The sequence below is a fragment of the Conger conger genome, chromosome 3 (genome assembly GCF_963514075.1).
Source record: "Conger conger chromosome 3, fConCon1.1, whole genome shotgun sequence".
Taxonomy (NCBI): domain Eukaryota; kingdom Metazoa; phylum Chordata; class Actinopteri; order Anguilliformes; family Congridae; genus Conger; species Conger conger.
The window spans coordinates 19750467-19765854 of record NC_083762.1 but is presented as its reverse complement, the minus strand read 5'-3'; the positions used below and the strand labels follow the sequence as shown (position 1 = coordinate 19765854).

General features: G+C 40.3%; 2 protein-coding genes across 4 annotated transcripts; one reads left to right on the top strand and one right to left on the bottom strand.

Annotated features, from left to right (window-relative positions):
• Window positions 1-798: 798 nt before the first annotated feature.
• On the bottom strand, window positions 799-7377 carry phf23b (PHD finger protein 23b). Of its 3 annotated transcripts, none has more exons than XM_061235143.1 (6): window positions 7363-7377; window positions 5922-6033; window positions 4411-4442; window positions 3888-3980; window positions 2967-3564; window positions 799-2697 (listed from the first exon to the last, which is right to left on the bottom strand). In XM_061235143.1, exons 2-6 carry the CDS (start codon window positions 5947-5949, stop codon window positions 2495-2497), a joined length of 954 nt encoding a protein of 317 aa, XP_061091127.1. In that variant the 5' UTR covers window positions 5950-6033; window positions 7363-7377; the 3' UTR covers window positions 799-2494. The 3 variants fall into 3 exon arrangements, with proteins under 3 accessions (XP_061091127.1, XP_061091126.1, XP_061091129.1); XM_061235142.1 differs by lacking the exon at window positions 7363-7377 and adding an exon at window positions 7191-7305; XM_061235145.1 differs by lacking the exons at window positions 5922-6033; window positions 7363-7377 and adding an exon at window positions 5354-5885.
• elp5 (elongator acetyltransferase complex subunit 5) lies at window positions 6518-14334 on the top strand. The gene is made up of 8 exons (XM_061235146.1): window positions 6518-6881; window positions 7079-7139; window positions 7252-7332; window positions 8742-8953; window positions 9587-9762; window positions 11227-11322; window positions 11968-12068; window positions 13844-14334. Exons 1-8 carry the CDS (start codon window positions 6827-6829, stop codon window positions 13950-13952), a joined length of 891 nt encoding a protein of 296 aa, XP_061091130.1. The 5' UTR covers window positions 6518-6826; the 3' UTR covers window positions 13953-14334.
• Window positions 14335-15388: the final 1054 nt, after the last annotated feature.

Here is a 15388-nt window from a genome sequence, read left to right as displayed (position 1 = left end):
AGAAGAGCACTGGGAGTACAACACCGAATAAGAGGGAAGCATCACAACACGCCTCATTTCTTCAAGTCATCTGAAGGCACAATTGACGAACCTTTCTTTGGGCGATGAACTTTTCCGTCTGTTCCTATGCCATTGCTGGCCTTAACAGAGTAAAAAAAGATGATCATGTTCTGATTCTGTATCATTTCTCCTCCAACTGGGTACAACCCTGAGAGGACAAATTAAATGCAGTTCTCCTTTAAGTAAAAGGCAGCTTAATTTAAACTGTGTACTATTTATTATGACCAATGCTTTCTGTAGTGAAATGTGAGTAAAGGCAGTGATGTTATGGCAGGAACCATTTTTTCTCCAGTGAATGTATGAATTAAATTGCAGTTTACCATGAAATACTTCAAACAAATGTGTAATGAAGAGTAAGAATAATATAACTACCAACGACTCCCCAAAAAAGTTTATTTATCAAGCTACAGATACTAAAGAAAACAATATCAGATGCTGAAAATATAACATTTGCTTGGCTTTTTTCTTTTTTCCTTCACATATATACAATTATCAGAAAGGCAGGGTATATACAGGGTGGGTGGGAGGTGGCTAGAGTGGGGTTCCTTTTTGGGCACTAAACTGGACCTTCCCCCACAACCAAAAAAGTAAAAATAAAAAAACAAAACAAATTTAAGCCACAACTGCTTCAACTGACTTTCTGTACATAAAAAATTTGAGAAAAAATGAAATCCCGCATCCCGCAGCTTCATAGGATGAATCGTTGGGGGGGGGGGGGGGGGTATGGGGGGGGGGGGGGGAAGTATGGGGAAAAATAAATTACAGCCATCAAGTAATCAATTGCAGCAACTTATAAAAGAGCCACAACATCAGCAGGATCCCTCCTGGCCTTCCCTTCAACCAGTCATCTCAAAATCCAGACAGCCCTCCAACAGCAGTGGATTCTTGTTAACACAAAAAAGCCAATTTGAACCTGGAATCCTCTTTCAAATGAAGGAATATTGTGATTCAATTACAGGGTTACTTTGAGCAACCACAAAACAAAAACTATTCAGAAAACAAGTAGCATATTCCCACATTTATGGAGCTCCATAAAGGAGTCATGGAGTTGCATCATTTTGGGCAGAGGGAACTTTGGGTTGACTTGAAAATATGATATTGCTCCACCCATCTCAAGAATATAAAATGACTAGTGGGCAGTGACATTTTATGGCAGAGAAAACCGGCATTATGCATAACAATAAATACAATGGACTGATAATTGTCTGGGTCAGATTGGATTACAGACCAAAAACACAGAAAACCCCATGGCAGTTGCGTCAAACACAATACACAGGAACATTGTACACAAGAGAAATCTGATCTTGGGTTTTTAAGTGCAGATGCTCACATCACAGAAGATCTTACATAATAGTCTGATAAAAAAAGATCTGTATATACCGTCATGGCAGGAAGTCCTAGTTGCTTAATCCACAAACACCCTAAAAGTCACATCATGAGTTAGAGTGGACCGCTACAATGCTAGCTCATCACGCAACAAAAGGCAGGTCAGGGGCGGAGTCCTTGCTTTGACTTGAATTCATGAAACAAACATTTAAGTGTTTAAAAAAATGATTTCATTTGTGTCACAGACATGCCAAGCAGATTCAGAGAATCTGACTGAAGACAATTTGAAAAAGGCATCCCTCCACTAGCCTAACATCACGTTGTTGGCATGTAGCAAACCGTAAAGCCATTCAGATACCCGCATGGTTTTATTAAGGTGACACGATAAGATTTCTATAGCGACAGCTTAACTGTTTGTCAAGGCGGCTTTTGGAGTGTGTAATAGGTAGGCAGAAAGCACAAGAAGAGTACACAAGACCAATTCTCCAGGACCACAGAAGGTAAGAGAGGCCCTGCTCATTCAAGTCCTGGAGGGAAACCACACATAAACAGATCTTTCTTATGAAGACTTAATTGAACAAAGCAGCCCTTTAAATATTTTCTGGCCATTTTTACACCCTGCTAATGGGACACAAATTTATTCTAAAAGGCATACCTTATCCAATGACAGCCTGAGTAACCACAATACAGAACTCTGATTTAACTTAAGACAACTAAAACCAGTTTATCCATAAAACCTAAAAGGTTCACTTGTCAGCTAGCTCGAACATGCTACCTGGAGTAAGCACTCTGTTGTAAAGTTGATGTTCCGCTTTCATTCCATCTATCAATATCTACTTCCAGATTCAGACCTTCAACAGTTTGGCTGTGCTTAGTTGGAGAAGAAATCTTATCAAATGCACAAAAGTGACTTTTGGTATACCACCAGTTTTAGATCAAACCAATTAGACCCAACTATGCAGCTTCCATCCATGTGAATGTTTAGGGATAACCAGTTATGTTGAGTTCAAGAGTAATGTTTCAAGAAAAAGGAATTTTTTGGAGAACATGGGACTGTCACAGAAAAGACAGTGCTGAATGGAGGTGCCATCTGTCCCACATTTTGCATTTACGGGTCTTTCTTATGGCCAGACCGTCGGTCTAGGCGGCAGTCTCTGCACTTGTGGCAAAAAAAGATGTCCGGCACATTGGACTTCTTGATCTTTGCACAGGAAAGGTGCACCCAGACTCCACACTGGTTGCACTCAATCATGGGACGACCAGCAAAAGGCTTCCCACAGTAACAGGTGATCAAGTCCCAGGAGTCATCACCTGCATGCATAAGAAGGAGAGGTAAATTAGAAGAGAAGGGGAGGGGGAAAAAAAAGAAAGTTTTTGTAGTCATGGCTAACATTTTAATTACAAATACTGTAGTCTACAGTTTGTATTCTTCAGTTCCTTTGTGAATTGTAGCCTATATGTTCTGCAGTTAGCTCCAGCGACTTTGATACACATTTTGTTTTGTATTGTATTAGGCTTTCGGATAAAAGTATCTGATGAATGTAATGCAATTCTGCCACCAGTATGAGACGACCACTCGCCTGACTCCACCATGATGTCCTCATCAGCAATCCAGGTCTCTCCCTCGCTCGAGCTCAACTCTGCCTCCCTGGTCGATTCCTCCTTCAACCTCTCCGTCAATTCAACCCCCTGAGGCGGCGCACACTGCTCTGTGAGCTCAACCCCTACACTGCGCTCCTCCCTCTGGGTGGGGCCAGTCTCAGAGTCCGTCTCGCTCCGAGGAGAGCTCTTCAGTTTCTTGAAGGATTTGGGAAGTTTGGGGTTCTTGCTACGCTTGATCCGAGCCCGTTTTTCCCCTCCATTACTGCCCCCACTGCCCTCTCCTGCACCCAGGGATAACTTTTTCAGCTTTTTGTCCTTTTTCCGATCCGTTTTGCTGCCTGCCTGGCCCTCATAGAGGGAGTCCTTTAGGCGCATCTTGTCTAGCAGGGAGCCCTCCGAGTGTAGGCGTCGCAGACTCTTGCCTTTGTTTGCACGGGCCTTACGCACAAATGTGTGGATAGTATGTAGGTCTGAGGTTCCATCTCCCCAGCTAGCCCCCACACTGCTACTGCCCAGCTCTCCTGAGGTCCCAGAGCTGTGTGGGGAGCTCGAGGAGGCTGGAGACCAGGGACTTTCCTGAGAGCGGGAGAGAGATACTGCATTTGTAAGGTTAGGTTATAAACATGTTCCTCACTCTGCAAAACCAATACACAGATTTTAACAGAACAGTTCTTTTTTCTATTTAAAACATATTGAAAGGAATTTCACAGGGAGAGGACAGGAAATATATAATTCTCCAGAACAATTTCTTCCAATACACACACACAAAACTATGCAGCAATACTGTCACCTTCACCTAGCCTGAAATTGCTTATTCGAGAGCACATTAAAGACGGTTTTAGCGAAACACCGCAATCTGTAAATGGACAGAGGCAGATACAAGATACAAAATTACTCACCTCTTTTGGAGAAGGGATGTAGCCCGCATAAGAAAGGACAAAACTGCAAAACTTGTTGAAATCCTCCACTGTCCTCTTCCTCCTCTCTGGGGGCTGGAAACAAAGCAAGCGATCATAGCACCTACACGCATAAACCTCCAAAAGGGGACGTAAAGCCCTTGGTAATATGACTCTGCATCATGAATCTGCTCGTCAAACCGTCACGTTACTGAATGAATACCAAGACATTCACTTACAAATAATGCACTGGCAAATACAGAAAATTGCCTGATCCTTGTAGCTGTAAATGTTTCGTTTTGTTTATGTTTACTGCGACAGTTTGTGGAGTGAGGTAACTTATTATAGCTAGCAAAAACATGCGGTCAACAAGCATAGCGGCTACTAGCCAACTTACAGTCGAGTACCTTAAGGTAACTTAGCTAACAAGCCAAGCGAACAAACGTTTAGCTGACGTTAGTTATGTTTTTGAAACACCAAAACAAACTTTCACTACGTTAGCTGACAACATAAGGAGTGAACTTACCAGAGGCTCCGTCTTGCATTTCAATATTGTATCTGTTTGGAGAGACGGGTATGTGAATTACTTTAAATTGTTTCAACAAAGCAGTACAGCATTGAAACGTCACGTTTACATTGAACCATTTGCTAACGTTGTCGAGCCAGTTACCCAACCGTAACAGTTTAAACCAGAGGCCAATTTCAACGTTAACGTTACATTGATATAGCCGGTAACATTAGCTAGATATCGTTAGCTTTGTGTAAAACAAAATAGTCATTAGCGATGACTGACGAAAGTTGCCAATAATTAGCTCATGTTAGCCCAGTAGGCTAGCCAGTAATCTAGCATGTTCTAATGCATCGGGAGGACTCGGCAGTCATTAAAAAAGCACGTAACGTTAGCGTTTTCAAAGTACGAGATGTTAGACAATATCAATAACTGTGAATGTTTACAATTTTAGCAAACAAAGTAGTTGGTGAGCTGATATTGAATAACAACAAGAACGTTTGCTGCCGTTAAACTAATCGTTAACTTAGCGTTGCAGCTGAGTGGAGTAATGATGAGCAATAATCAAACCGAACAGCCTCATGGCTTATAGCTACTTAGCATTGCTATGTGGCTAGGCTAGCTAGCTAACTATAAACTTCTGACGTTCTAATATAGCTAGTACTACCTGGCCCTCAAGCAAACAGTCACTGTTAAATATTGCAAGTAACGTTAACATCTCTCCACGACAATACATTATCCATCCAATAAATAATCGTTCTTCTAACGTTATTCCCAACTCAGGCATGCATTTGCGTGTTCGCTGAATTACCAAGCCAATTAGCTAGCTAGCGAACGGACCAGCGACTTGCTATCGGTGGCAAACGTTAGACCAACGTTAGATGGATGACCAAACGAGTTACCCTAACGCTAGTTAGGTAACTGGTTGGCTTGGGGAAAATTTACGTTGGTGACAAAATACCTGTTAGAATCATTGCTAGCTAGCTCACAATAGAGTTCTAGCAAACCATTTTCATCTTTAGTTAGCTAGCGTTATGCTGACAACTGCAACCAAGCCAACTGTTGCTAGCGAACACCTTTGCTGGCCAACTATAGCTAGCTTACGTCCAAGCGAGTGATATGCTAGTCTACAAACATATATTAGGTAACTCAAATCAACATTAAACAAGTATGTTAGGCAGCTAAAGTAAAAAAACGCTGTTGATACGTAGGCTAGTTACTGTGGTTGGTTAGAAATAATCTAACCATATACAGCTGACAGGATAGCTATTGCTACGTCTTCACGAACAGCTAACGTTACGTTTTGAATCGGCCAATGCTAGACTCAGAAAAAACCAAGCTAGTGTTAGTGCTACTTAGCTAGCAATTGTTACCAACTTTTTCCTTGAAGGGGACGGCAGTTTAAACATAATATTGTCTTCGCTGGATATTGTTTCAATGATAACTATTTACAGCAAATTGTGTCAGATTTTAACCAATCTACGTATATAAGCCACCATGCTGGTCAAGTTTATAACCCCTTAACCTACCTTGATGCTCAGCCATTATTTCGAACATTGTCGCCCAAGCAAGGCCTCACCGGGCAGCGTTATGAGTTTCACCCAGTTCGCCGAGCTGCAGCCCCGGTCGGGGGTGAGATGGCTGCAAAGACAGCACCTTTACTGGCGAGGTGAACGTTCAGGGACGGTAAACCCCGTTGTCACCACGCTAAAAAAATACCGACTGAAATCTCAGTTCAAGGATCCGTTAGTAGCTCCAAAAATCAGCTAGCCTTGCTAACTAGCTTAACGTTAATTTTTTCGTCACGGCGTTGCATAAAAATAACTCTTGGCAATGTGAAAAGAATAGCTTGCTATGTAGCTAAATGCCTTAATATCTGACTTTGTCAAGTAGTTTCCCTGGTCGTATATAATTAAGTACATGAATCGTGAAGAAGACTCCTTTTCCTGACAGCACAAAGTTCTAATTTCGCCTCCGTGTCGTCTTCAGCGCGCTTTACTTAAGCAAGCGCCATCATTATCTTTGTCAACTAACTCTAGAGTGGCCCCTTGTGGTTCACTCGGCACAGTAATGTTTTCGAATTGATTCCTGGGGATTGTAGTTCAAATAATGAGAAAATACCTTGGCTGTTGGGAAATAGAGTTCCAAGAGGGATCAATTCCATAGCCTACCTTTTACCTACAGCACATTCATTAACCGTCACTTCAGATTAATGTATACAAAGTCGGTCTCTTTATGCACGTTAAAGTGTAAACCCTCCCAGCGACCCAATAAATAACATTATAGACATATGTACGTTACGTTGTTAGCTAGATAATAGGCCCGAACGCCAGCCTCGAGTTTTTTTTTTTGTGTGTGTGTGCAATGTTAGTCTACGCATCGGGAAGATGAGAAAGGATTTATAATGCCCTGACTGAAGCAGCATTTTAACACCATGTTACTGGACATAATGCAGATTAACGAGGGAGGAGGATTCGTCATAATCCAAGGCAAAATTACATGGCTGCATGCAGAAACTAAATATGTTCGAGTTAAAAACCTATCACAGTATCGACTGTTGAATTGGTAGCATAGCTAGCTAGCTAACTCGAGCTCCTGAGAAGCGAGAAGTAAAATGCCTGTTAGTACATGTTTTTGAGAAAACAACCTAACGTTACGTTTTTTCTTTAAAAAAACCCTCATTTAGATACGGTGGATTGCAATGGACGACAGCTTCTCAAGGGCTTTGTTAACGCTGCGTTAAAACGGTCAGAAACGAAATGCGTACACGCTTTTGTATAATAATAAATGCCATTTACATTTAGTTAGCCTGCTATGGTCCACGGCAAGTGCAATAATTGGTGTCGGTGTGTGTTTCAGGGAAGAAGTCGTCCATGTGCTGGGGTTCGAGGTTAGTGAGAGCGAGTTTCGCGCTGGATTGGGCAGCAGATGCACACAAAGGTAAGATTTATTGTCATGGACTAACGTTACCTTAAAGTTATAACGTTACTTCAGCATATTTAGAAAATAATGAACTATGCTTATTTTCATTAGCTAGCAATTCGCGATTTCTTGCTTCACCGCATATTACAGTGGTTCCCAAACTCGGTCCTGGGGGCTCCCTGTGTATGCTGGTTTTCGTTCCAACCACATTTGGAATCCTTGAACTTTAATAAACTGTTAATTTCTTAATTATGTGCTATTAATGTTTCATGGGACTATTTACCCTCTTGGCAGAAATAGCTATGCATGACATGAGGAGTTAAATTCCCCTTTACATATTGTGCTTATTCTGCTATATTGCAAGCAGTTACATAAAATTGATTTGATAACTGATCAAATTAAAGAGTGTGGTGACTGTATAGGCCCCCAACTGGTGAAATTGTGGACACCTGGCCACTAAAACGAACCACCTGGGAGTTGATAGAGAATCCAAAATGCTAATGATAATAAGCCAAACCTGCCTTGGTTTGATATATTTAAGGAAACGATTATGAATTAAATTAAACTAACCTAAACAACCTAATTAGAAGCCTATTGATGAACCTCAGTCTAACATTTGATTTTAGCTCTTTATGTAATTGTTTGCAATATAGCACAATAATCACAATACAAACATGTGAGTTTTATTCTTCATGGCATGCATAGCTATGTCTGAAATGATCTCTGAACATCAATAGCGCATCATAAAAAATGAATAGGTTGTTAAACTGCTGGAATTCAAATTGTGGTTGGAACAAAAAACAGCATACACAGGGAATTTGGGAACCACTGCTCTAGAACAATAGTTCTCAAACTATGCCCTGCTCCCCTGTGTATTCCGGTTTTTGTTACAGCCACAATATCAATCCCAGAATTTTAACAAGATATTTATTTTTCTTCATTAGATGATTTTCATGTTTGCAGGGATTATTTTCCGTCTTAAACCACATCATGCCAAAGTAGCTATGCATTGCCATGAAGAATAAAAGTACCATATTCACACTGTGCTACACTGCAAACAATTACATAAGAGGTATTTCATATGTCAAATTTAAGACTGAGGTGAATCAATAGGCTCCATATTGGTGAAAGTGTGATCACCTGGCCACTACTCAGGCGTAGCAAATGATAAAGAGCCATGAAAATCAAGAAGACTCACAATTTCTATGGTGCTGCTAATATGGGAAATGGTTGCTAAAACAAAATCGAGCTGATACCTGTCCTGCAGATGAGGTGGGATGCTCGGGGCTGTATTTGACTGTGCATCTGCTGCACTTTAAATTAAAATGATGCAATGCAGCCAGTTTGAACAAACATGGAATTTGCAGGATGCATAGTGGACTGGATGGCTGTGTAAAGTATAAATATGCCTTGTTTCCCCCCAATAGGCTTTGCTTTCATGATGGTTACACTGACCCCTTGGGCTGGACTGAATGTCCACCATTCACAGTGCAACAATTCATCCCTCAGGAGATCAACACATGCCTCAGACAGTCTGAAGAGCTGAAGGGAGTGATCCTTGTCATTGATTCCCTATCTTGGATTTTGAGACATCATTCCCCTGCTGTTGTTTGCCAACGTCTGATGGAGCTTAGGAGAGGTTTGCTGCAGTTCCATATTACTTAATTTGAGGAAACTAAGAAAAACCAATATGCTGGAAAATTCAAATGGGAGCTTTAAGAGTTTAGGGGAGCAATCTCTACCATTCATTTCAAATGCGATCCATACTTTTCCTAATCTAAGATAATATCTGCGAATATATGAATTTATTTTGGTAATCATTGTATGAAGTAGTCAGAGGATCAGCTTAAAAAGTCCAAAAATTAAATGCCACCACAAGTCCCACCATTACATTACATTAATGGCATTTGGCAGATGCTCTTATCCAGAGTGGTGAGATTGGTGAGACTAAGCAGGAGACAATCCTCCCCTGGAGCAATGCGGGGTTAAGGGCCTTGCTCAAGGGCCCAACGACTGTGCGGGGGATCGAACTACCGACCTTGCAAATCCCAGTCATATACCTTAACCACTACACTACAGGCTGCCCTTCATTATGAAATAGCAGCCCCCAAACCTCTTCTTTCCTAATTGTTTTTATTGTCATTTTCTTCAATTTAATGAAGTTTTTCATTGTCATTGAAAATGAATGGCTTCAGCGCAGTTGCTCAAAAGTTGCTTGGTTTTATTTTCTGCTTTCCAGTTCCACTGAATACATTTCATCTTTGTCCTCTAGGGGGAGCGTTGAGAAGTATCCTGGCACTACTGCACTCTGACGTGCACCAGCAAGGCATTGTCAATAGCTTGTGCCAACTAGCTACTGCTGTTATTTTGGTGACACCTGGGATGAGTGGACAGCATACCGTTGCCAAAACAACACGGCGCACAAAATCAGGCAGAGTTACCCGAGAGGTAAGGATAGTTAGGCCTGTTTTATACATACGCTTTATCTAAGAACATACTAATATGTCTTGCTTTTCAGTCTGTACAGACAGTATCCATTTGGTTGAAATTTAAACCAAATTGTTCAAATTAAAGACTGAAGTGAAGTGCATTGCTCCTAATTGCTGTGCAAATGATAACTTAACAGAAACCAGGTTTGGCTTGTTATCATTTGCAATGCAATTAGGAGCTGAGTGATTCACCTCATCCTTCAATTTGGTATTCTTGACCTCTTTTGACTACAGGCATAATCCTGGTCACTTCTGAATAGTAACCTTGGGGATTTGTTTTCTGAGTCAGAATACTCAAGTGTTTACTAAAAATATTAATCAAACAAAGTAACAGAATGGCATACTATCTAGAATGCAGAACGCGAGTATGCTTAATGGTACTCAGTCTGTGTAATGGAATATAGCGCAGTGTGAATATGGAAGTTTCATTCTTCATGACATGCACAGCTATTTCTGAAATAATGTGGCTTAAGAGGGGAAAATAATCCCTCAAACAAACTTCATTACAAAAATGTATGTCTTATGAAAATTCCGTGCTTGCAATTGCGGTTCGAACGAAGACCAGCATACACAGGGGTCCCTGAGTATCGGGTTTGAAAACCACTGCTCTAAATTAATGCATTTTGAAATAGCAACTGATTGGTCTAATTCAGTGGTTCTCAAACTCAGTCCTGGAGTACCTCTATATGCTGGTTTTTGTTCCAAACACAATGGCAATCCACGAGTTCTAACAAGTTATTTTTTCTTAATTAGGTGCCTAAACCTGCATTGTGTTGATGCATTAAATGAAATATGTAAAAATTAAATGAAATATGTTCAACTACTACCTAATTAGGAGCCTATGAATTAACCTCAGCCTTTGTTACCTCATTTTATGCAATTGTTTGCAAGATAGTTTCTATGTGATTGCAATAAGCATGGACATTTTATTTGTCATGGCATTGCAAAGCTATTTCTGCCATAATATGGTTTAAGTAAATAATCCCTCCAAACATGAAAAGAACATACAAATTCACAGCTTGTTAAAATAGTTGGAATTCTATTGTGGTTTAAACGAAAACCAGCATACAGGCGTACGGCGTACTCCAGGACTGAATTTGCGAACCAGTGGTCCAAGTGAACAGTAAAATTTAAATTTCTATTGTATTAACTGTAATACTGTAATACTGGACACCGTTGGTACGGGGCGGCCTGTAGTGTAGTGGTTAAGGTAAATGACTGGAACAGGCAAGGTCAGTGGTTCTAATCCCAGTGTAGCCACAATAAGAATCCCCACAGCCATTGGGCCCTTGAGCAAGGCCCTTAACCCTGCATTGCTCCAGGGGAGGATTGTCTCCCGCTTAGTCTAATCAACTGTATGTCGCTCTGGATAAGAGCGTCTGCCAAATGCCAATAATGTAATGATCATGTCTTTTGTTACCAGGAGGAGTGCTTTAGTGTCTTGGAGGACCTTACAGTCACTATAGAAGCCCAGTCCAGTCGTTCTGGTAACACTCAGGCTGAGCCTGAGCAATATGAGGTAAGAACACCCAGTAATACACAAGTAACAGACTGGTTTCAGTTGGGGGCAGAGTGATGCGTCTTTGTCAGAAAGCAACAAGGAAATAAGGCTGGAAAATACTATAAGGGACAGGCCTACGTTAGCCACTGCTAGGACGGCACCAGTGGGTTTGCTCTAGCTTGCCGCATGACAAAATTAGCATATGTAACATAAGTGGGCATACTCACAAACACAATTATATTGTCTACCTTTGTTTATGTATTGCAGCAAATGTCTCTACTACCACGTAGCTAATAAGCTGCATGGGTGGCCACCTTTCCCCTTCAGCCAACTGGGGAAGTAGGGAGGGTGCAATACCAGCAGTTCTCAGACCTCATTTTATGCTCTCTGGCCTAGACTGTAAAGGGGGTAATTTTGCTTCACTCTTAAAATTCATAAAAAAATTTGGCCCTTGGCACTTAAAGGTAAAAAGGTGTGTCCCCTATTCAGATTCATATTTCACTATTTCATTCTGTCATTAAAATCGGTTTTGCAACACCCCATATACAGCTATACATAGGGGCTCTCTGCAAAGTCTTATAGTAATCTGTGTTGAATCAGGGTGTTTAATGATGGGAGATAAAAAAATTGATCATTTTTTTCCTTTTTGATTTGTTACTCCAGACAGATCCTGCTGCAAACCTGACCTTTAACCTGCGTTTGTCAGAAGTTGAGAGGGAGGCTAAAGAGAAACTGTCTCTACCTTTTGTCTTCAGTCAAGAGAAGTAAGAAATATTTCTGTCACGTCTGCACTACCTGAAATTAAATACAGCAATGAATCTAATGCTGTGACCTGATGCAAATCTTAAATATCTTTTATATTTTTGTCATTTAGCAGATGCTTTTAATCCAAAGCGATTTAGAAATGCATAGGTTCTTCAACAAGTTAAAAACATCAAATCTATAAACAGCAAAACACGGATCAGACACGCAAAACACCTTATAACAGACATATTGATATGTCTTCTCATCGGAACCTTTTTAATGGTTCGCAAACATTAGTGTTTTAATAGTGCTTGGAGATACAAAACCTAATGACAGGATGAGATGGCCATAAAACGTGTTTACAAAAGACAAGGTATGCACATCCAATGGCATATGCAGGTGCCGGAAAGAAAAACATAATGGCAAAAGGAAATTATGACTATAATGATCTATTCTTCACCACCTGATGAAGGCCTAGTCCTGAAACATTGGATTGAAACTTTGGTCATGTTGTGGTGATGAGTAAAACAATTTATTAGCAGTATTTGTGATGCACATGAAATGCAGTTACAAATTAAAGGGGCAGGTCACCCAAAAATGTAAATATGTTTCCAGTTACTCAGAGTACAATTCAGTTCAATTCAAGACGGTTTGTTGGCATGAAATACACAATTGAAATATTGCCAAAGCAGATGGAACTCAATAAAATCTAAATACAGTCCAGTAAATATAAGTATATATATTAATAGTGAACAACAACAGTAACAATGTTAATACTGATCGAACAGAAAAAAGAAGCAATCCAAAGCCTAGAATCAGGACTTAAGACTCAGTCAAGATGATTCTGCCAGTTGGGCTAAGAAAACCGTGGTCTAGTATGTTTTGTAAAACATCTGCTTGAGTAGTCCCTTTCCACACAAGCCACTTTGTTACGTTACTCATGTTTGTACTTGGCTCAAGTGAATACAGTTCATGGTGATACTAGCCAATACTAACACCAGTGGATTGTCTGCTCTAGCCTGGAAGGAAGCACAATGTAACAAACATGCATACTCAAACGCATCAATTCATTGTCGCTTTTATTTTTATCAGACTTATCAAGTCTTCTGAAAGTCTGGGAGGCATGAGCTCCCTGCCCCGGAGAGGAAATAAGCGGGTAAAATCTCCAGAAAATATAAGCAGATGTACAAAACTTTAGTTAGCTGTTATGTTACCAAGCGCTAGCCAGCCACTTGCGTAATGCTTAGCCATCAGGACGAATCTCTCGCAAACCCAGCTCACCACTGTAGTAGGCAATCCATCCATCCCTCCTTCTATTATTGGACCATAGAGCGTATAGAGTTCAGTGTATGGGAATTTGGGCACATGCTTTTCAGAAGAAAAAAAGGCCCATCATGCCCAGAAGCGCAGTGCGAGGAATTGAGTTGCATCTTGAAGTCAACAAGCCTTAAAAAGATCCATAAAATTACACCGCCATACCAACTCTTTGGAGGGCTGTCGCGAAGGCCAAGCACAATAAACAAAACGAAGCATCTTGAGTTTGCCAAACCTCATTTCTGTTATGAGTGGAAGAGAGTACTATGGTTATATGAGACCAAAGTTTTTGTTTTGGCCCTACACACCATTGACATTTGGCGCAAAAGAGGAACGCAATAATTTTGGAGGTGACCATATACAGTATTTGCATTAACAAGCTGGTGTACAGGTCTACCTAATAAAGTCGTCATGCAAATAACTGTGATTTGGACCTCTATCATGAGGCCTTAATGTCCTGTTATTTCCTGTTTCCTCACAGGAAGTCGGCGCTTCTTAAACCTCGACCTGGGGCGGGGCGGATCCTCTATGAGCCTGACGCAAATGATGATTTTGACCAGGAGGACCCTGATGATGATCTGGATGTTTAAGGCAGAGTACTAATTTGGGGTGAACACTTTCTTTCCACACAGGGTTTACAGATTGTGATCAGCTTAAAATGAGTGGAATCTCTAAAGGCATTTTGCCAGATCACCAATTTGTGGTATTATGAAACCCACACTGCAGAAATATTTATTTTTTACTAATGTGACAGTGTATCTGTTCATTTAATTTCTATCCATATGATGCCAATGCATTTTCTATGTTATCTTAAAATGCACATTGCAGATGTAGTTCATTTGAAATTGTTTTTAATGTTTTTTTGTTTTTGTTTTTTTTAATACACAAGAAAGAAAACGCAACAAAATAAATATGGATATGCATGGATATGTACGGGCATGGAACTGTAATAAAATACCTTTTTCACCAGAAGAGGGCAAGTCTGAGTCTGATTGGTGTGTTCCTTAACTAAGCTGCACAATGCATTCATTCTGACTTTGATGTTCATTTTTCAGAATGTGGACAAGAAGTGGTGGTTCAGAGAACATGAATGTATCAGAATTATGTAATTATCGGCAAAGCTATTTGGAAACACTCTCAACAGAGCATATTTGCTAGATCAAGTAAACTGATTTTGACATACAGTGCTCACTTGCTGGGAGTCATGATGGATATTTATAAGGCCATAGTGGACAACATTTAGCTAAATTCCTCCATTTATTGTGGGGATGTACTTATTGTGGGGAATTCAGTGGAGAATTATTGTTGACAGTGGCATCCGAAAGTATTCAGACCCCTTCACTTTTTGCACACACTATTCTGTTGTAGGTTTAATTTTAAATCGATAAAATTGCTATTTTCACCACATAATATACATTTGTTCCATAATGTTTGACTGATGGGGAGCTCAGTAATTGCAAAGGACCTGTTGGCCACAGAAGACCTGTACAGTGGATGCCTGAAGAATTCTGTGAAGAAAAGAAGAAGAAAAAACCCTGAAATACCTGTCAGACAGATTGGAAACGCACTTCAGGAGGCATGCATGGATGCGCCCGGGCCTATTTACTGCAGGTGAATTTCTGCGGCTACATTGCAAGGTAACCACTAGTTCCTTGCAAAAAAAGGCTGGTCAGTTTATAATCTGCTAAATCTAGATTATGTTTTTTTGGTCAGATAAAGCCAAGAATCACTTGTATTTGAATGATGGCAAGAGCAAAGTGTGGAGGCCAAATTAATTTAATAAAAACCAAGAATATGCATTTAACCACGTTAATTGTTTGATTACAAATCTAAAATTGTGAAATACAGAGCCAAAAACCTTTTAGACCTCATTAGTCCATGAAATCTTGTGTGAATAGGAAGGTATGAAATGTTCTTTCTGCCGCAAAACTGTCAATATGTGCATGATCCCGTCTATATCTGATTATGTAAAGAAGGTCAAAATAAATATGAATGAAGTTCAATGAACGCCCCCGTGTGTAAAGTC